The sequence below is a fragment of the Aquarana catesbeiana genome, linkage group LG03, assembly GCF_042186555.1.
Source record: "Aquarana catesbeiana isolate 2022-GZ linkage group LG03, ASM4218655v1, whole genome shotgun sequence".
NCBI classification, from domain to species: domain Eukaryota; kingdom Metazoa; phylum Chordata; class Amphibia; order Anura; family Ranidae; genus Aquarana; species Aquarana catesbeiana.
The window spans coordinates 38,342,566-38,364,745 of NC_133326.1; the positions used below are offsets into that span (position 1 = coordinate 38,342,566).

Sequence of the window (22,180 nt, forward strand, 5' to 3'; positions counted from 1 at the left end):
AGCCAAACAGAATGGTATCTGGAGGGCAAAATGCACAATAAAGATTATTAATGAAAAGAGTCCTGCAAGGACTAAGAATTAATTCCAGAAACAATACAACATGGATGGCTAAAAAATGAGTGAATCCATAAATTATGTACCGTGAAAGGTATAACTAATATGTGCTATAAGGAAACGGGTAGTATGAAAAGAGCCTCAAAATCCAAACAAAAGGAAAGGTCTTCATAAAACGCTGTGAAAAGTAAATATGATGTGCAACACTGACATATTGCACATGAAAAAACGGTATGTGTATGTGTGGGGGATTGTGCACAACACAAGTGTAATACAAATAAATATAAATTGTGTATATAAAGAAAACAAATATGCTATTACAATAAAAAGTCCATCCAAATTGGAAAAATAAAGTGATGACACTAAGTCCAAATCATGTATTGGAAACAACGATCAGCAACCACTGAGTCAACTGAGACAGGACCAATGGATCCAAAGATGGCATCCACAAGTTGCGATCTTGAACATCTGTGTAAATGATGTAGGCAAAAATACCCTTACCGGATAGGATGGACTCCCAGTCAGCGACTTGAGAGTCAAACAAGCTTGTGTAAAAATATGGAGGGTAGTTCCTGGTCCCCGACAGCTGGAGGTATTAGAAGAGTGGCGATGTTCACCGACCTGATCACTCCGATCTCACCGACCCGTCACTCCATAGGTTGCAATGGTAGGTACCTATTGGGACTCCGGCTCCATAGGAAGGATGTCACTCCTCAGAGATGATGGGAAAAGAAAAGAGGCTTCCCCATAGTATAAATCAGCTAAAAAACCAGCTTTATTAAAATAAAATAATAAAAGCACTCAGGCCCTTATATAGCAAAATAATGAAAGTAGCGCTAAAATACAAATGGTGGCAAGACAGGCATCAAAAACCCTACGCGTTTCGTCCGATAGGACTTCTACTGGGGTGTATGCTCGTCTGCCACTTGTGCCTGTATATATAGATGAACTAATAATAATCAAAATGTGGCAGCTGTTCGCGCCATGTAAACCGTCACTTCCGGGTTGTAGGAAAATGGTGTCTATATCCACCCTGATCCAATCGTAACAAAGCTAGAGCCAACCCAAAACCAAGCCTCAGTATGGATAGGCTAATCGTAGTAGTGCCATATATCGCGTCATCAGACCGGGGTCCGGACATGGGTCACATGTTAGCATTGCACCTATAAGATGCCCAATATGGACAATACAATGTCCAATAGGGCATATCCGTGTACTTAACCAATCGCGGACAAGGAGTAGCGTCCTATCCGGAAATATGTTGAGAGCGTATGACGTCATTCCGGCGTACGTCCGGAAGTGACGTAAATACAGACGGTGGTGGACCGCAAAAGCGTTCCACAACTCATTCTAAAAAAATACATGACGGAAGTGTTAAACTTGGACCGCAATGCGGTTCAACTGTCAATAGAGAGACCAAGTAAATAGATGTGTTTGAAGACGCTGACATGGCACGAACATTGCTATACTCTGCAGTAAAACAGATACATAATCAAAATGGACAGTAAACAGTGATGTAACCCTACAGTCAAATACAATGTTGGAGTATATAAGTGAGTGTTAATATAAGAATGGTATAATTAAAAATACTTAAAAAGAAAAACGTCTATATATAGACGTATTAACTAAAAACTAAAAAACTAGAAAAATCCCAAAAGAAATGAAACAAATAATCAAAATTGATTAGATAATAAGGTAGTACGAAGAGAAAACCATATATAGAGCTAAAAAGATTTTCTTTTTTGAAAAGATTTTCTTTTTCCAAGGAAAGAGTCTATGGAACAAAAAGTGAACATAACCTCCATATTAGTTCAAAGGTGACTAAATACAGTGGCCAACCAAATAAGGGTTATCACCCAATCTGCAAGATTGATGATAATCGCGAGAGTCATTATTCAGCACATATTCAAAAAAAAAAAAAAAAAAGAAGAAAGGGGGTGGTGTGTAGGCCTAAAAGAAAAAATATTGTCAATAAACGAAAAAGAAGTTATGACTGGTTAATAAAAGAATTGATATCCCATTCAATGTTAAGGCCAAATGGCGAATAACATTTAAGTTGGTGTATCCAGAAAGTTTCCAATCTGGACACACCCCTCTTCATTGATTCGCCCCTCCAATGAGGGGTGAATTTATCAATAACTTGGAACCGAGTTCCATTAGGGTCCTGATTATGACAATGTCTAAAGTGTTTGGGTACACTATGGTTTGTAAGACCTTTTTTAATGTTGGCTATGTGCTCGTTCCCTCTAATTGAAAAGGTACGTATCGTGCGCCCCACGTACTGTTTCCTACATGGACATGTGATCAAATAGACTACGTATCTGGTATCACATGTTAAAAAGTGTTTTATCTGGTACTCTTTCCCAGTGGAAGTGGAGACAAATGTCTCAGTCTTCCTCCGTCCGCAACTATTATGTACACAGACATTGCACCGTTTACAAGGGAAAAAACCTTTCATGTTGTGAAAGAAGGAGCGGGTTACTGGGGGGTCAGTGATATTGGGGGCAATCTGATTTCTGATGGAAGGGGCCCCTCTATAGATAACACCACTGCGTTCTGGAAGAACAGGGCCCAGAATGGGGTCGTTTTTAAGAACTCTCCAATGTTTTGCTACAATTTCTTTAATTTGTCTGTGTTTTTGTCGCTCCCGACAAAAGAAAACGAGTTTAAAGGGAAGCGGGATATTTAATCTCAGTAAAGCAGATTTATCTGAGGCGGAACTTTCGGTCCTGGAAAAGGGCTTAAAGTTCGCCCCACCGAAAAAATTAAACAAATTCAGTACCTTTATAGATGTGCAGAAATATGTGCGGAAATTAAATGTACAAAGATATATTATTGCTAATCCCACTAGACCCAAAGTTGAAGTTAATTCCCACATAGTTCATTCAGGACTTTCTAACCCTTCCCTCTTCAACCCTCCAGGCCCCACTGCCCCCTCCATTAAGGTTTTTCGGGACTTGGTCTTACAAGACCTAGACAGATTACCTACAAAAAAATCGTTTTATGATCCAACTTTGAAAATTGGACTTAAAAAATTGTGCGAACGGAAAGATCTAATTATCCGTCCAGCGGATAAAGGAGGAGGGATAGTCGTTTTAGACAAAAACGACTACCACCTAGAGATGACTAGAATCCTGAGTGACACTGACACTTACTCGAGGATCTATACTAATCCTACAACCACTTATAAGAAATCACTTGTGGACTTGGTGGATACGGGGTTCCAGTTGGGCATCCTGAATAATAAGGAAAAAAGTTTTTTGGTTCCGGTGGCCCCAAGAATCCCGGTAATCTATTACTTACCTAAAGTGCACAAAAGCATTACACAACCTCCTGGCCGCCCTATCATCAGCGGCATTGATTCTATTACTTCCCGCATAGGGAGATATATAGATTTCTTTTTACAACCTATTGTTCAATCTGTACCATCATATCTAAAGGATACCAAGGACACTATTTCTAAGTTAAATAATATCATTTATACTAGTGATCTTCTCTTGGTTACAGCTGACGTTACGTCATTATATACGTCCATACCCCACCATGCAGGCTTTTCAGCAGTTGAACTCTTCCTGTCTAGAGAAGAGTCCATTCCCAAAACTCAACAGCGATTCATCATGGACCTTCTACGGTTTGCTACCAAACATAATTATTTTTGGTACAATGGTGATTTTTTTATCCAACAGAAGGGAGTGGCTATGGGCGCGAAGTTCGCCCCGAGCCTGGCTAATATCTTTATGGCCCGTTGGGAGGAGGATGTCGTCTATGCTCTTGACCCCCCGGAGCTTGTTCTCTGGGTGAGGTACATAGACGACATCCTCCTCCTATGGAGGGGTAGCACCCAATCTCTGCATGATTTTTTGCGTATATTAAATGATAATGATATTGGGATAGAGTTGAAGTATGAGGTTAGTCCTTCCGCGATTCATTTTTTGGACTTGGAGATATTAGTAGTTGACAACCATTTGGAGACTAAGACATTTTTTAAACCTACCGACCGGAATGGTTATATTCCGGTCGATAGTTGCCACCATGCTACCTGGTTAAAATCTGTACCACGTAGTCAGTTTACACGAATCAGGCGTAACTGTAGTACTCTTACGGATTATTTTCATCAAACACAGATTTTGAAGTCCAGGTTTATTGATAGAGGTTATGACCCCAAAGAAATTGACAGCGTAATTATTGACATAGCCGAGATTAATAGAGAGTCTCTGTTAGCGGTTAAACCTAAAAGTGGTCCCGACAATAAACATAAATGGTCCCTTTTAACCAATTTCTCTATTCAACACAGACAAATTAAAGAAATTGTAGCAAAACATTGGAGAGTTCTTAAAAACGACCCCATTCTGGGCCCTGTTCTTCCAGAACGCAGTGGTGTTATCTATAGAGGGGCCCCTTCCATCAGAAATCAGATTGCCCCCAATATCACTGACCCCCCAGTAACCCGCTCCTTCTTTCACAACATGAAAGGTTTTTTCCCTTGTAAACGGTGCAATGTCTGTGTACATAATAGTTGCGGACGGAGGAAGACTGAGACATTTGTCTCCACTTCCACTGGGAAAGAGTACCAGATAAAACACTTTTTAACATGTGATACCAGATACGTAGTCTATTTGATCACATGTCCATGTAGGAAACAGTACGTGGGGCGCACGATACGTACCTTTTCAATTAGAGGGAACGAGCACATAGCCAACATTAAAAAAGGTCTTACAAACCATAGTGTACCCAAACACTTTAGACATTGTCATAATCAGGACCCTAATGGAACTCGGTTCCAAGTTATTGATAAATTCACCCCTCATTGGAGGGGCGAATCAATGAAGAGGGGTGTGTCCAGATTGGAAACTTTCTGGATACACCAACTTAAATGTTATTCGCCATTTGGCCTTAACATTGAATGGGATATCAATTCTTTTATTAACCAGTCATAACTTCTTTTTCGTTTATTGACAATATTTTTTCTTTTAGGCCTACACACCACCCCCTTTCTTCTTTTTTTTTTTTTTTTTTTTTTTTTTAGTCACCTTTGAACTAATATGGAGGTTATGTTCACTTTTTGTTCCATAGACTCTTTCCTTGGAAAAAGAAAATCTTTTCAAAAAAGAAAATCTTTTTAGCTCTATATATGGTTTTCTCTTCGTACTACCTTATTATCTAATCAATTTTGATTATTTGTTTCATTTCTTTTGGGATTTTTCTAGTTTTTTAGTTTTTAGTTAATACGTCTATATATAGACGTTTTTCTTTTTAAGTATTTTTAATTATACCATTCTTATATTAACACTCACTTATATACTCCAACATTGTATTTGACTGTAGGGTTACATCACTGTTTACTGTCCATTTTGATTATGTATCTGTTTTACTGCAGAGTATAGCAATGTTCGTGCCATGTCAGCGTCTTCAAACACATCTATTTACTTGGTCTCTCTATTGACAGTTGAACCGCATTGCGGTCCAAGTTTAACACTTCCGTCATGTATTTTTTTAGAATGAGTTGTGGAACGCTTTTGCGGTCCACCACCGTCTGTATTTACGTCACTTCCGGACGTACGCCGGAATGACGTCATACGCTCTCAACATATTTCCGGATAGGACGCTACTCCTTGTCCGCGATTGGTTAAGTACACGGATATGCCCTATTGGACATTGTATTGTCCATATTGGGCATCTTATAGGTGCAATGCTAACATGTGACCCATGTCCGGACCCCGGTCTGATGACGCGATATATGGCACTACTACGATTAGCCTATCCATACTGAGGCTTGGTTTTGGGTTGGCTCTAGCTTTGTTACGATTGGATCAGGGTGGATATAGACACCATTTTCCTACAACCCGGAAGTGACGGTTTACATGGCGCGAACAGCTGCCACATTTTGATTATTATTAGTTCATCTATATATACAGGCACAAGTGGCAGACGAGCATACACCCCAGTAGAAGTCCTATCGGACGAAACGCGTAGGGTTTTTGATGCCTGTCTTGCCACCATTTGTATTTTAGCGCTACTTTCATTATTTTGCTATATAAGGGCCTGAGTGCTTTTATTATTTTATTTTAATAAAGCTGGTTTTTTAGCTGATTTATACTATGGGGAAGCCTCTTTTCTTTTCCCATCATCTCTGAGGAGTGACATCCTTCCTATGGAGCCGGAGTCCCAATAGGTACCTACCATTGCAACCTATGGAGTGACGGGTCGGTGAGATCGGAGTGATCAGGTCGGTGAACATCGCCACTCTTCTAATACCTCCAGCTGTCGGGGACCAGGAACTACCCTCCATATTTTTACACAAGCTTGTTTGACTCTCAAGTCGCTGACTGGGAGTCCATCCTATCCGGTAAGGGTATTTTTGCCTACATCATTTACACAGATGTTCAAGATCGCAACTTGTGGATGCCATCTTTGGATCCATTGGTCCTGTCTCAGTTGACTCAGTGGTTGCTGATCGTTGTTTCCAATACATGATTTGGACTTAGTGTCATCACTTTATTTTTCCAATTTGGATGGACTTTTTATTGTAATAGCATATTTGTTTTCTTTATATACCAATTTATATTTATTTGTATTACACTTGTGTTGTGCACAATCCCCCACACATACACATACCGTTTTTTCATGTGCAATATGTCAGTGTTGCACATCATATTTACTTTTCACAGCGTTTTATGAAGACCTTTCCTTTTGTTTGGATTTTGAGGCTCTTTTCATACTACCCGTTTCCTTATAGCACATATTAGTTATACCTTTCACGGTACATAATTTATGGATTCACTCATTTTTTAGCCATCCATGTTGTATTGTTTCTGGAATTAATTCTTAGTCCTTGCAGGACTCTTTTCATTAATAATCTTTATTGTGCATTTTGCCCTCCAGATACCATTCTGTTTGGCTTTGCCCAATAAAGGACACATACATAACTAGTTCAATTTACTTTGAGATTAGTAAGGATAGGATCGCACCAGATGTGTTGGGGGGTTTTGGGAAGCCTAGCCCAAATGCAGTCCCAACACATAGACAAGGCAAAAGCCATTTTCCCAATCACGCCACCATACTGTGGTGGTCCACGCAGTACTTTCTTCAGCACAGTGTGGGGGGATGCAATCCACCACATGGCACCATGTTGCAGCCAATAAAACCAATTGAAATATCACTCTGAGATTTACTAAAACTGGTGTACACAGAATCTGGTGCAGCTGTGCATGGTAACTAATAAGCTTCTAACTTCAGCTTGTTCAATTAAGCTTTGACACTAAGCCCCCCCCCCTTTAATTTGTCTTTTTTTTTGCAGATACTTTCCTGCAGTCTATTAGCACTGATTTCTGTTTTTCTTTCTAAAGCCAGTGACGTTCACTGAGACTATATATAACATACAGTATCACACAAAAGTGAGTACACCCCTCACATTTTTGTAAATATTTTATTATATCTTTTCATGTGACAACACTGAAGAAATGACACTTTGCTACAATGTAAAGTAGTGAGTGTACAACTTGTATAACAGTGTAAATTTGCTTTCCCCTCAAAATAACCCAAACACACAGCCATTAATGTTTAAACCGCTGGCAACAAAAGTGAGTACACCCCTAAGTGAAAATGTCCAAAGAGGGCCTAAAGTGTCAATATTTTGTGTGGGCACCATTATTTTCCAGCACTGCCCTAATCCTCTTGGGCACGAAGTACACCAGAGCTTCACAGGTTGCCACTTGAGTCCTCTTCCACTCCTCCATGATGACATCACGGAGCTGGTGAATGTTAGAGACCTTGCGCTCCTCCACCCTCCGTTTGAGGATGCCCCACAGATGCTCAATAGGGTTTAGGTCTGGAGACATGCTTGGCCAGTCCATCACCTTTACCCTCAGCATCTTTAGCAAGGCAGTGGTCGTCTTGGAGGTGTGCTTGGGGTCGATATCATGTTGGTATACTACCCTGCGGCCCAGTCTCCGAAGGGAGGGGATCATGCTCTGCTTCAGTATGTCAAAGTACATGTTGGCATTCATGGTTCCCTTAATAAACTGTAGCTCCCTAGTGGCGGTAGCACTCATGCAGCCCCAGACCATGACACTCCCATCACCGTGCTTGGCTGTAGACAAGACACACTTGTCTTTGTACTCCTTACCTGGTTGCCGCCACACATGCTTGGCACCATCTGAACCAAATAAGTTTATCTTGGTCTCATCAGACCACAGGACATGGTTCCAGTAATCCATGTCCTTAGTCTGTTTGTCTTCAACAAACTGTTTGTGGGCTTTCTTGTGCATCATCTTTAGAAGAGGCTTCCTTCTGGGACGACAGCCATGCAGACCAATTTGATGCAGTGTGCGACATATGGTCTGAGCACTGACAGGCTGACCCCCCACCCTTTCAACCTCTGCAGCAATGCTGGCAGCACTTATACATCTATTTCCCAAAGACAACCTCTGGATATGATGCTGAGCACGTGCACTCAACTTTTTTCGTCGACCATGGCGAGGCCTGTTCTGAGTGGAACCTGTCCTGTTAAACCTCTGTATGGTCTTGGCCACCATGCTGCAGCTCAGTTTCAGGGTCTTGGCAATTTTCTTATAGCCTAGGCCATCTTTATGTAGAGCAACAATTCTTCTTTTCAGATCTTCAGAGAGTTCTTTGCCATGAGGTGGCATGTTGAACTTCCAGTGACCAGTATGGGAGAGTGAGAGCGATAACACTAAATTTAACACACCTGCTCCTCATTCACACCTGAGACCTTGTAACACTAACAAGTCACATGACACCAGGGAGGGAAAATAGATAATTGGGCCCAATTTGGACATTTTCACTTAGGGGTGTACTCATTTTTGTTGCCAGCGGTTTAGACATTAATGGCTGCATGTTGAGTTATTTCGAGGGGACAGCAAATTTACACTGTTATACAAGTTGTACTCATTACTTTACATTGTAGCAAAGTGTCATTTTTTCAGTGTTGTCACATGAAAAGATATAATAAAATTTTACAAAAATGTAAGGGGTGTAGTCACTTCTGTGAGATACTGAATATACATGTTTTTTCTATTATTTTGTGTATCTTGTTGTGTTGAGTTTGCTCCGAGTTCAATTGCTGTATCAGATTTTTTCTGGCAGTGGATCTGGACCGAACTCTTCACATAAGATTTGAGTGTATGTGCTGTGTACTCCAGCCGGGTTTTCTTTGTGGTACCAGCTGAGTACTGTTTTTAATTGGTTAGTTCACCTGTACCTAATGATGACACATTAGAGCAGTATACAGATGTTTGTGGTGACCAGTTTCAATGGGTAATGACTAAGCGCTAACATTTGCGTGAAACACGTCTACCTCTTTGTCCTCTGCTCCTTCTGTCAACCACCTGTCATATGAAGCTTCAATAAAGGGATTTTTGGAAGTGTAGCCATCCGGAATCATTTCCTTATATTTGATAATAAGCCCTCATTCATTGTCATTGTCACTTGTCATGCGACTTGTCACCCTATTGTTGGCAATGGCACTGTTTAAGTTGGTTAAAGGCCGACTTTGCAGTGCCACATGGATTTGAAAAAGTAGTTCCTGCACTACTTTGGCCAACTTGGATAGACATTTGTGCATGAAGCCGCACAGATGTCTTTCAAGTTGCACACTCAGTCACACTGTCATGTGGCTTTTAGTCATGGGGATCCCCATGACTAAGCTCCGGGGGGAAGAGTGAAACACGTTAAAGGCGTGGCTTGATGGGAGCCCAGGCTGAGGTTGTCTCTCTCTCATACCACCATGGGACTCTGTGGATGTGCTGCACCAGGGATCTTTCCTTTCTTCCTTCCAGTGACTACAGGAGCTGGTACAAGCTCCATTCCTTGCTGGCACTTCTGCAGTGTTTGCAGCATCACCCACACTACTACCCCATAGTGATCAAGCCTGAGCAGCACACTAAATAAACCATGAGTCACAGTGCTACATCTTCAAGAGAACTTGTTCTGTTGAAAAACAACATACTTACTGGCCAGATCACTCAAAAAAATAGAAGAAAGGCGTAAAAAAGAAAGTGTATGCAGCCATCACATCTACAGTAAGCATTGATAAGTTGCAATATAATAAAAATTTGTATTTTGTATTTGGGTTTAATACTGCTTTAACTTTCGCTAAATTTATTATAACACTTGACTGTGGATTTGAAAATGCTTAATAGTTTATTAACCTTTTTTACATTCATACTGTTTGAAAATAAATAGCCACCTCAAAACAGCACAACTGATAGCAATTACATATTCCATTTCTATTAATAAAGCTAACTCTTTATTAGGTAAGGGGAGAGGGCATTAGTATCCCCCATCATAATCAACCACTTTGGTTCAAAGTACCTATTAACTAATGCTAAATTATAATAGAGGAACACTGGAAGTACATTTGACATCCACATAAATATCAAATGAATGTGCTTTGATCAGATGTATTATAGTGAATACTAAATGAATTGATAGTGATGGTCCTCTTAAAAGGTTTCCTGATAGTGTGTGCGGAATATATTTTCTTTTTCTTTTATGTTCTGCTTAGGAAATAAAGAAAAAAAAAAAGTACCTTACTCTGTTTGACCTCGCGACTAAAATGATAATGTCTTCTGCCAAACTCTCTTGCATTTCAATGGATACATTCACTCAACAAAAACTCAACAAAAACTGAAGATTAATATTATATATTTTTATAATGTACACCTATCCACCTGTTGGTATGGATTAAAAATGCATTTGAGTGCAAGCAGTCTTTTTTTTGCATATGACAAGCGATGCATTTGAAGATTGCATGAGAGTTGTACCGAAAGTAATGCAAAAGTGGCCTTACCTTTTCTTATTAACTTGCATGGCGGGGGATGCCTGTGGATGGACCCCCCAATGTCAGGCTATATTTTGGGCTCTTTGTGGCGGAGCCAATTTCACAAAATTATTGGATGGAAGTTGGATAAATGCAATAGGACCCATAAGCTTGAATTTATGTGTGTATATGCCATTGCGCATTGGATTGGGATCCGGTTTCTCCTGCACATTGATGATTAATTATTCCTGAGGGGGCTACACTAACGAGACGAGGAGTTCACTATAAACACGTTTTATGGTCACTCTGTGGCCAAGGCTATCTGGTGAGCGCATTTTATTATCACTTTGGGTGAAGCACTTTTTTTTGCATGAGAATTTTGGAGCACATTGCACTTTAGAAGCACAGTGTCGGAGTATACAGATTTGGCTACAGTGTTTATCATGGACATTTTATATTCATTGATCTCTTATGCAATTTATTAATTGCACTATATTGCACACTTATATATTTATGTATACACTATTGTCTATTGCGCCCATTATGATTATTTAATATTTTGGGCAGGATTGCGATGGTGTCCCAGACTCTATGATATAAATATGACCAATCAATTTATGGCTGCAGAGTTTCTTGGGTATGCCTCATTGTTGAACCTAACATATATATATATGGGATACACATTTTGAGTTACCTTTTCCAGGTACATTACTACTCACCTAATCCTTGGGATCCACCGAGGTTTATCTGTTATACTGCCTTTAAAATTCTTGGGATCAATCTAATGTCACTGCCTCAAAATTGAGACCAATCTTTGGTTTCAACTTTCTTTCATGCTGAGCACAGTTACAGTGGCCCTGGCCATATCTGCTCCCATGCTCGCCCAAGGATATGTGCTTTGTCGCCCTCTTGCGGCTGTTGGCTGGCTGTGCCTGACCTTGGGTATTTATTTCTCTCTATATTCTCCTGAAGAAGTGGGTAACCACAAAATATGTCGAGCCTGACGGCCTACACTGATGCATCTTCTCTGGAGTAACCTCCGAGGCAGAGGTGACCCCCAATGGTGGGGGTGTAGAAACTGTCACGAGGGATTTATATGTATTCTTTTTATTCTTTTTGTCCTGATTTTTATGTATTTTGTAAATAATAAAATGTATTTGTTTTAACTAAATCTTGAAATGTCTTGTGACGGTACTGAGAAAATCCTGTTGCTCCACTCTCTCAGGACCCGCTTCCTGATTGGCCGGGAGGAGAATCAGGAAGACAATAGCGAATATTAATTTACTATTGTCACACAACCGGGTGGGCTCAATCATGTGCTTAAAAAAAAACAAAAAAAAATTGAATTGGATTACGGGGCTGCACCCCTAATGGTGCGGCCGACACTGCCCTGGTCTTATTCATTTACTTTTGATTGATCAAGCTCATGGGGCCATCAACTATCAAAATATAATGTGGATGGGGAATAGGGGTCCGGGCTATTTGACCTCTTTTAACCTCCCTGGTGATATACCCGAGTGTGGCTCCAGGTTAAATTTCAGTATCATTAGGTGTAACCCCGAGCCACACTTCAGGTTACGTACCTTGTCCCCAGGATCCTGTGATGTCCCCCCGCTGTGTGTGCGAGCCGTGTCCTCCACCCGATGCTCTGTGTGCCGTGCTCCGTTCTCTGCGAGCGTCTCAACGCATGGGGGCTGAGCCCGGCGGCAGTACAAAAAACATAACACATACAGTACACTGTAATCTTACAGATTACATTACTGTATCAAATCATTTTACCTCCCTTTTGTCCCTAGTGCTTTGTCCAGTGCCCTGCATGCACATTTATATTATAGATACTGTTCTTTCTGCCTGAAAACTTGAGAACGTCCATTGCAAAAGTGTCCCTTTACGTCAAAAGCAGTTTTAGACCAGCTAGGAAACACCGACAGGAAATTAGAACACTCGCAGAATTGATCGATAGTGAATCGTGGGGAAATTCATTTTATTATTATATTATTTTTTTTATAATTATTTATAGTTATTTATTATATTATAATTTATGATTTTGTGTTTCAAACTTTATCATACCCGGGATATCTACTAGACTCTTTTTTGGATAGATTTAAGTGTTATTACTAAGAATTACAGGCCCACAATTTAAAACACCAAATTTCTATGCAAAACAATGTACCGCTTTGAGATTCAAAAATCTGACATAATCATACCGCCATTGAGCCTACGCAGATATGCAGATTGCACTGAAAATGAATCAATGTGCATTCTTGGTTTTCATACCACGTCACTGGGACCAGATCATGCAATCATCGGATCTTCAGATAACCCAACACAAGTGAGAATGCAGCCACAGTGCAGTTCCCAAACACCAACACATTAAGCTGAACAACCCTAACACAAGGCAAAGAGGCAAACAGTGCAAAAACAGAACATATTCTACATTGGATAACATAGATCTGCATAACGTGGAAGCTGGCATCTTATTAGTTGCTATAGGCAAAGTATCAAATCTCTTTTCACCACCATTCAGTACGACTCACAAGTGTAGACGTTAATGAATTGGCTGCTTGTTCCTTTTCTGCTTGTTTCGTTTTCATCATTTATATTTTTATAGAAAAACGCAGCCTCTCCGAGATATGGTTTTATCATCTCGGTCCTTCATTCTAGTCTAATAAACAGTGAGTCCTGTCAAGTCACATTTTTCTCCACTGGATGCCTCAATGCTAATTTACACAAGATTTGAAAGGGAAGCGTTGCATCTGTTACGCAATATTAACAAGAAATGCCAAGCAGAGGAGGAAGAAAATTCAATGAAGGTGGCATCCTGCCAAGGCAAGAAACTACCCTGAACAACACAGAGATATTATAACCAGTTTAACAAGGAGCTACATCTTTAGCATGTATTTTTTCTCTGTAATTGACAAAACAAGTCTTTTGTGGCTGTAATTTTGAAGCAGATCAATATGAGAGGTCACATACTAGCTTGCAGTGATGGTGCTGCCAATTCTTTTATTGCTAGCTCTAAGATAACTTTCTGAAACAGTTTAAATGTGTATGGCAACACACAGGCTTTAGCGACCATATACAGATTCAATTATAGAGACAGTGAGGTTGAGTTACTAAAGTTTAATAGGTCATTAGTAAGACCTCATCTGGAATATGCAGTCCAGTTTTAGGCACCAGTTCACAAAAAGGATATCGGGGAACTGGAGAAAGTGCAGAGAAGGGCAACCAAACTGATAAGAGGCATGGAGGAGCTCAGTTATGAGGAACAATTCGATGAAATTAATTTATTCTTTCTTGAGAAGAGGAGATTAAGGAGGGATATGATCATCATGTATGAATATATAAGTGGTCCATATAGTGGACTTGGTGTAGAGTTATTCACTTTAAGGTCATCACAGAGGACAAGGGGGCACTCTTTACATTTGGCGGAAAAGAGATTTAACCTCCAAATACGGAAAGGCTTCTTTACAGCAAGAGCTGTGAAAATGTGGAATAGACTCCCTTCAGAGCTGGTTCTGGCCAGCTCAGTAGATTGTTTAAAAAAAGGCCTGGATTATTTCCTAGATACACATAATATAAATAGATACTAAAATTTACAGGTGACATTCATCTAGGAAATATCCAGTTGACTTTTGGGGGATCAGGAAGGAATTTTGTTCCCCTGCAGCAGCAAACTGGATCATGCTTTATTGTTTTTTTTGTTTTGGTTTTTGCTTTACTCTGGATCAAATGTAGGTAGAGGATTGTGTATATGGAGGTTTTGATTTGTGTTTTTTTTTTTCTTTGGGTTGAACTGGATGGAATGAACTATTTAACTACACAACTATTCATAATTGTGCAAATCATAAAACAGTTACTCATAGCATGTGAAGTGCAAGCACTCTTATATATATACAGTATAATCTAGATAATCTAAACTGATGCCTGCTGGGCACATTTATGAAGTGGCTGTTGCAACACCAATTATTCACTTGCACTGAGTATATAGCAGAGTAAAATAGATTTATGGATCCACAACAAGAAGACCTTGATAAAAAGGAGATGTGACATCTTGGGAAGGGCAGCACTTTATGGAATAGCTATTTCATGACTGAATGTTACCATCATTTATAATATGCTCAAAAAACATATTAGAACACCTTCTATGTAATAGTTGGCTAGAGTATGACTTTCATGTCATTTGTGTATAGTATTGAGAACCATGTATATTAAAAGTCTAGGTCCTCAAAACCTTTATACATCAAAGCCAATATGACTGTATTTATTTTGCTTATGGGAAAACCAATGTGATTTTTCAATACATAGTATCAAAATCAGTGCACTCTGCATCCAAGCTAAAAAGAATTAAATACAGTATGAAAGCCACTACAGGGTAAGCCAGGTAGAGATTAAATTATATTTCAGACCTCATTTGAAAATGTATTGCTCAATAACACACCAGTTTTAAAACTGAACTAAATACATTTAAAGGATAAGTTCACCTTAAAAAAAAAAAAAATAAATGCACATATTTTTGTAGGTAAAAAAAATATGCATTTATTTTTGTTGTTGTTAGGGACCTGTAAAGCATTGCAGCCACAATCAACAGATCGTGGGCGTAATGCCATGGTCCTGCAGACTGTCTGTGTATCTATTTGCTCGTACCTCCAATACGAGCAAGCAGTTACACCTGAGTCAGGAAGCTCAATGAACTACCACGACACTCAACAGCGCAGTGGTAGTTCATTGAGAACTACAAGCAGACAGCCGCAAAAGCTGCCAGACCTTGCAGTTTTCCCATTCATAGAATACTGTGAAGGAATGACGTGGCCAGGCAGGTGGAGCCCCGCATGACCACGTCTTTTTTAGATTGTGACAGCTAAACGGGGGAGAAGATCCCATGCTAGCTGTCAGAATCGGGAGAGAGCAGAGGCATATGTAACATGTTACATGTTACACCCTGAATATATTACAAAAGGTGAACGTATCCTTTAATTGTATCCCAAAACAGTTAGCCTCCGTTCATACCTAGGCGTTTTTCTGCTCTACGCCTCAGCTCTAAAAACGCCCAACAAGACAAATCCCATTCATTTCAATGGCCCCTGTTCACATTTGAGAGTTCTGTCGCCTAAAGCAAAATGCCCATTGCTCAAAAAAGTACATGAGCTTCTTTTTTGGCAGATTACAGGCGTTTTAATTATTTTACATTGGTGACCTTTTGAACTTCGAAACGCCTGTACAAAAATGCTGCAAAAACTCAACAAAAATGCCCAAAAAAATGCCAGAAAAAACGCCGCCTGTAAAATAGCAACGCCTAGATGCCTTACACTTAAGGCATGCTTTGAATGATCACACAAGAAAAAAGAAAGAGGGCGCACCACAAGGCTGGTGCTCCCTCTCTTTCTTTTTTCTCGTGTGACTGTTGATATTACTATCCTGGAAGCAGCAAGGCCTGAGACATTATCCATATCAAACTCTAGATCACCTGATCAACACACTTGTGCACAAGAGTATTTGTTCGTTTGATGCTATGAATGATAACTGATGGTTCCTTGAGCTCTCAACCAAACTGTCAAGCCATTCTGGTTGCTTTCATAGCTAATCACATGTATAGCACCATGTTATCTGCAGATCAAACAGGGGCTAAGATGGCAGCTTCCTTGGCTGTAAAGGACTGGAGGGTTTAGTTCCATTTTAGGTATGTCTTTAAGGATTTGAGCTGTCAAAGAACTTGTATAAATATTGACAAAAAGGTACATTTATACTATAAAGAACAGCATGCCAAAAAAAGTAAAGCCAGAAGTATGATTTGGTCAGTATTCCAAAAGAGTTCCAAATATTTTGGGAACTATACAAAAAAAGAAAAATCTGAAGACCTGTAATATATACAGCATCTACTAGCAACAGAGAAACATCAGCAGCATAAACACACATCTGCAGATACATTTCCATAAGCTGAAACTTTATAATAGCATAGGATACCAATCCATAGGACAAACTCGTCATCTTTTCTTACCTTTCATACCAAATTTGGAACGTCTTCCATATTTGTTGATGACTATGAACAGAACCACTAAAAGGACACATGCAAACGCTGCTAGGCCAACTGCTATTGAAACCTGTAAATAATTGGAAAAAGAAATGTTAACATTTTGAGTAGCAAAACTCAATTGAAGACCTCTAAGTGAAGATTTATATCATATAAATATGATTAGATTTTCCATACATTCAAAATGTAATTCTCATGTATGTCATTTTCACATATCAGCATAGCAGACAGCATATGATTTTCACATTTATACAGCATGCAATGATTTGTATTGGTAATTTGTACTGACTGCTATATTTATGTAATGTTGAACACATTATAATGCATAGCACCTTTTGCTTTTTTTCTGGAAAAAAATATTTTTCAAACTATGGAAACAGATTTTCTTTAACCTAAACAGGCATATCTTATGTTCTCAGTAAATCATATTATACTGCATCCAAAGTCCCCAGATGCATTTACAAATGCAATCTAGCCTTACCTAAATTAACATTTATTTGATATACATGAATGGTAGCAATAATAGTTATTCCTCCCATGGGAAGGAGTTCTGTTGCTTAGAACTCTAAATGGAGAGTGAACAAACCATATATCAAAAGTCCTATTAGGTTTCCATTTAAGATAGTGGTACAACTTCCTCGTTAGTAAAGGTTGGGTTTTGAGAACTTCATTATTTTTAGTCCAATTTTTTTAAAGCATGATTGGGCCACAATCCATTCACTATACTGTAAACTGCAAATGAAAAAGTCTTGCGTAAGAGACAACAGAACGAGGTAGTAGCTGGAAGTGCCTCTTCTGTAAAGGCCTCTGTTCCTGGTTTCACTTTATTACTAAGGGTCTTCTGCATATTACTACTTGGAAGGGTCTAGAGAAGGAGTCTTTAAGCTTTCTAAACAAAGGGTCAGTTTACTTTCCTTCAGAATTTAGGGGGGGGACTGTGTTCAATGGGATTAGAAAATTCCCCCGCATCAGTAGAAGCAAACAATGCCTCCAGATTGGTGTTCAGTGGGAATAAAAAAAATACCTAGCGCCTGTGGTCAGTAGGAGGAGGAATAGTGCCAAATTATTGGTGTCAGCATGAGAAATAGTGCCCAGTGGGCAAGAAAAGGGCCACATCCAGCCCACGGGCAAAAGTTTGGGGACCATCGGTCTAGAGAAGTGGGAATATATTGCAATTAAAGAAGAGGGAACATTTCCATTTACCCAAGATTCATTTGAAAAAATGCGTGAATTTGGGTGAAACTATTATGAATAGAACCTAAAGATACATAATGTGGTCACTAGCTAACTTGATGTCTCCAGTGGATATTTTTTTTGTGGACACATTTATACATTACTTTACAAAGAATTATGGATCTAAACAAGCAAAAGCAATACTGGCAAGACATAGAAGAGGCAAAGAATGTAAACGATGACAACAGTTATGATTTTATTCTAAATGCTGGAGCTCGCTTCCGCTTCTATATAGTAATGTTAGTTCCACTATTTTAGACTAGGTTACATAATCATAATTAAAATTTGTAAAAATGTTTAAATACATTTTGTTTTCAATAGGTTTTCCAATACCTTTGCTGAATACAATCTAAAAAAAAGTGCTACCATACACCCTATAACACTGTTCATATTTTTTTACAAAACGTAGTATGTTTATATTCCCTATATGTATGCATTTTATCACTTATGAAAAAACTGTAGAATTTGATGCTAGTGTTGGATCACGTGCCTTCCACCCTTTCCTCCCATACTGTTCATATTCAGCCTGGTGATATGTTAGTGTTTTGGAATTTGGAGTATAAATCATAATATATGTCATCCGCTATACTACATACAGGAATTCCCAGGAGTTCTCGTGTTCCCAGGACAATTACAGCTGTTGTTCGTAAGCTTTAACTAGGAGAACCAAATTTTAATTCTGGGGCACATACCCAATGGGGCCTATGTCTTAAAGGTAAAGTGCTGGCACTAACAATAACAGCCAATTCATTTTCCTTGTACAGGTTAGTGTCTGATACATTCTTGGTTCCGGGCTGCCATGGTGAAGGAGATTCACTATGGAAGTGTAATGTATTTTTTATAAATTTCCCTTCCAGAGTGCTGTGTGAGGTCTGGTTCTGCTTAGTAAGAACTCTGGTTGTTGAGGGCAATGTCACACCTGGGATCTTGTTGCCAACAATTAGCCAGGGATGGTGTCACAATATAGGGCAGAAAAATACCTATCTCCATGGTGTAGATGCCTTTCTGCCCCAGATGAGTGAAGAAATGTATTCTTGCTGCCATGGGAGATTCTGCAGTGTTTCCATCAGGGAGGGAGGAAGACCATTGAAGCAAGTTAGTACCTCTCTCTTTTTTTTTCCATCAATCCTGTTGCTGGCTAGCTGTAGTCATTGCTAGTAGAGTGGATCACTATAATTTCTTGTTTCTCCACAAGTACTGATGTCAATGATACTGCAGAAGCACCATACAAAGGACAAGCTAAATTGATCTTTACTCAAATGTGGGGATGATGGGGAGAGTGTGTAGTCTTTTTAAAGACCCTAGTAGAGATCTCCCCCTTCCTGATTCAAACCTGGGCAATGTGATGATGCTGGCTCTCTAATTACTCTCTGGAATATATATTGGGGGAAGAGGGGATGCCCCACTGACACCAAAGCTGAAGGGGAATGGAAATGAGTCCCATTGACACTATTGCTATGGAGGAAGAGGGGTGGTGGTGGTTGTGGTGGTGGTGTGTGCGTGTGTGTGTGTGTGTGTGGGGTTAATGTATCCCACTGACACCAATGCTGGATAGGATGGAGAAGGTTAATGTGTCCTTCTCATACCAATACTGGGGAAAAGTTAAAGTGCATGAGTGCATTAGAACTCTTCTTTAAGCAAAATACTAGGCTTCCAAACTGTTAAATTGAAGGCAGTAAGAAAGCCAGTCAGAAAAAAAGAAGAAGATTTATTGAGGGTGCAAAATTACATTTCACTTGGGTACTTATTCTATTCCCATGGTATTATAGCACTATGTATTTTTCAAGCCTAACTCCCAAGCACAATGTCAGATATTCAGCATGCTATATGTCATGGGCGAGAAACTCGCCTGAGTGCCTAATTTAATTAAATAGGTTCTTATACTCCACAGTTATGATCATGTAAACATTTTGAAAGTGTTTAGAAACACTCCTTTCATTGGCAATGTAGAGATTACCATAGAATATGAATCAAGACTGCAGGATTTGTGCTCAGATCCCGTTTACATTCAGTTCATTATCTTTACAGAAGCCGCCAGTGTTAGAAAAATACATTAAAAGCTGAGGCTGTGTTTTCTTAAGACATCAAAATTTAACTCACGCCAAAAGTGTCCTCTTCTGGTTTATGAGTCACGCTGATTGGAGGCGTGGGACTTACTCCAAAATCTGCTACTGAAACAAAAGGAGTTGAATAATTCTATGAACAATGTATTATTATTCTTCTTATGCACTGCCTGCTTAAAAGGCCACCAACTATTTTTATCACAGGGTTCAGATAATTGGATAGCAGCAGACATACCACTGCATTTCCCTACCTAGGGACCTGTCTTATTTTGAATATAAATGTACATTTGCCTCAGGAGGTTTAAAAGGCTTTGTAATAGAACTCAAGGATAATCAAATATGGACATCTTCAAACGTATTATAGAGAATAGCATGCTGGTTAGTTTGCTGCTGTGACCTTAACTTCCATTTTTTTTTTTTGTGGCCTTGGAGACTTATGTTCCATTAACAATGAAGATAAAGTTAACAAGGAATGCTGCAATTCTTGGCTGAACATATATTGGTGAGTATAGGGATTTCTAAGGCAAGACCCCCTTTGGTTTCCTGTCAACATGATCTATTAGGCATTTGGCAAAGGGAGACCAAACCCATCAGACCTATCCTGTGAATTGTGCTTAATGGAGCAGCCCCGTATATTTAATAGAGCAGTAAGAACAAGTACGTACCTGAAACAAAATAGTCAGTATTCTCTGTAAAAAGGACAGACAAGTAAATGTCAGATTTAGTAAAGCAGAATAACATATGCAGTACCTGAATCAGAAAACTAGGGTTTTAAGGATAAAGAAAGAAATCTTTGAAACAGATAGTCATATGCCAGTATACATACAAATATGCTTGTGAGTCCCAGGAGAGTTTCTGGATTTCTACATGAATGGTTCCTAAAATGTGATCTGACCTTTATTTGAGGATAATGGTACTAAAGACAGTTGGTGTAATGAATCAAACACACATTTTACATTTCCATACCTATATTCAATTTTCATACCTATATTGAGCAAATGGCTTAAACATACAAGGTCATTCATGGATAACGTACATGAAAACTCAATGTCAATGAGCCAAGTGTTGCAGTCTTAGGGTGGGTTTGACCTACTTCAACCAATCTTAATGAAGTACAATATGCTGACACTGCAATACACGTCAGAATGATTTATTACATATATTCTGGCCCTGCCTTTGGTTACACACTTTCTGGACCTAGGTACTTGCCTATTCCCAAAAGTTCACTGACTGTACAATTCCCCAAAACCCTGGTTTCTTCCTCCTCTTTCACAATGACTTTTCAATTAAACTATATAAAAAAATACATTATTATTCACCTGGTAAATGTAGAACATGCGTGTATTCTTATGGAATTCTACCTCCCTGCCCACAGTTCGACAATGGTTCTGCCACATTGAGGATATTGAACATATGGAGGATCTAACTAGCTCTCTCAAAGGGACTACCAGTAGATTTACCAAAACATGGTTTTACTGGTTGGATTTCTCCTACTCAGCAGAATACAAATAAATAATGGGCAACAAGCCCTTACGGGTACCGGGGAACACATAGATAGCCAACACCAGTGTAACAACCTTTACAGACCTCCCTGGTTATCGATAAAACTTCTAAGGTCCTACGGCCACTAACTGGAAAGGACTTCCTCCCGTCCAACCCAGATCCCAATACCCTTCTCCTTCCCCCTTCTCCCCTCCCCTCTATTTCTCTCATGGCTCTCTCATTACTTTCTTTATTTTTCTGACTCTTCAGACTACACCCAGCCCTCAAGTTCCACCATTAGGTGTGGCTTGCATATTTTAGATTATGGTAATCAGGACACATGTGAATCCCGTACTAGTTGCTAATGCTCAAGACATGCCTTCTTTACTCTCTGATGTGTGGCAGTTCTACATAACCGATGGAATGATGCTCCCTATTGGGTTTCCCTTTAAGGGGGGTTGAGATTGAACTGCCATGTCCTCACTTAGCATTTATACACCATTGATAAACTATTTCTTACAATTTTTTAATGTGTCC

General features: G+C 39.4%; 1 protein-coding gene across 8 annotated transcripts in view; it reads right to left on the reverse strand.

Annotated features, from left to right (window-relative positions):
• Positions 1-22,180, reverse strand: part of NTRK3 (neurotrophic receptor tyrosine kinase 3) — a 1,063,191-nt gene that overhangs the window by 489,078 nt on the left and 551,933 nt on the right. For 4 of the 8 annotated variants that reach the window (XR_012242729.1, XM_073618426.1, XM_073618428.1 and 1 more), the window contains exons 10-12: positions 20,827-20,850; positions 20,199-20,269; positions 16,833-16,935 (exon numbers count right to left, since the gene is read on the reverse strand). Coding sequence is in view for 4 of the 8 variants with exons in the window: in XM_073618426.1 (XP_073474527.1) it covers positions 16,833-16,935; positions 20,199-20,269; positions 20,827-20,850 (198 nt within the window). In the remaining 4 variants the exon portion in view is untranslated. The remainder of the gene's footprint in view (positions 1-16,832; positions 16,936-20,198; positions 20,270-20,826; positions 20,851-22,180) is intronic. The other 4 variants (XR_012242732.1, XM_073618429.1, XR_012242730.1 and 1 more) reach the window with 3 other exon arrangements.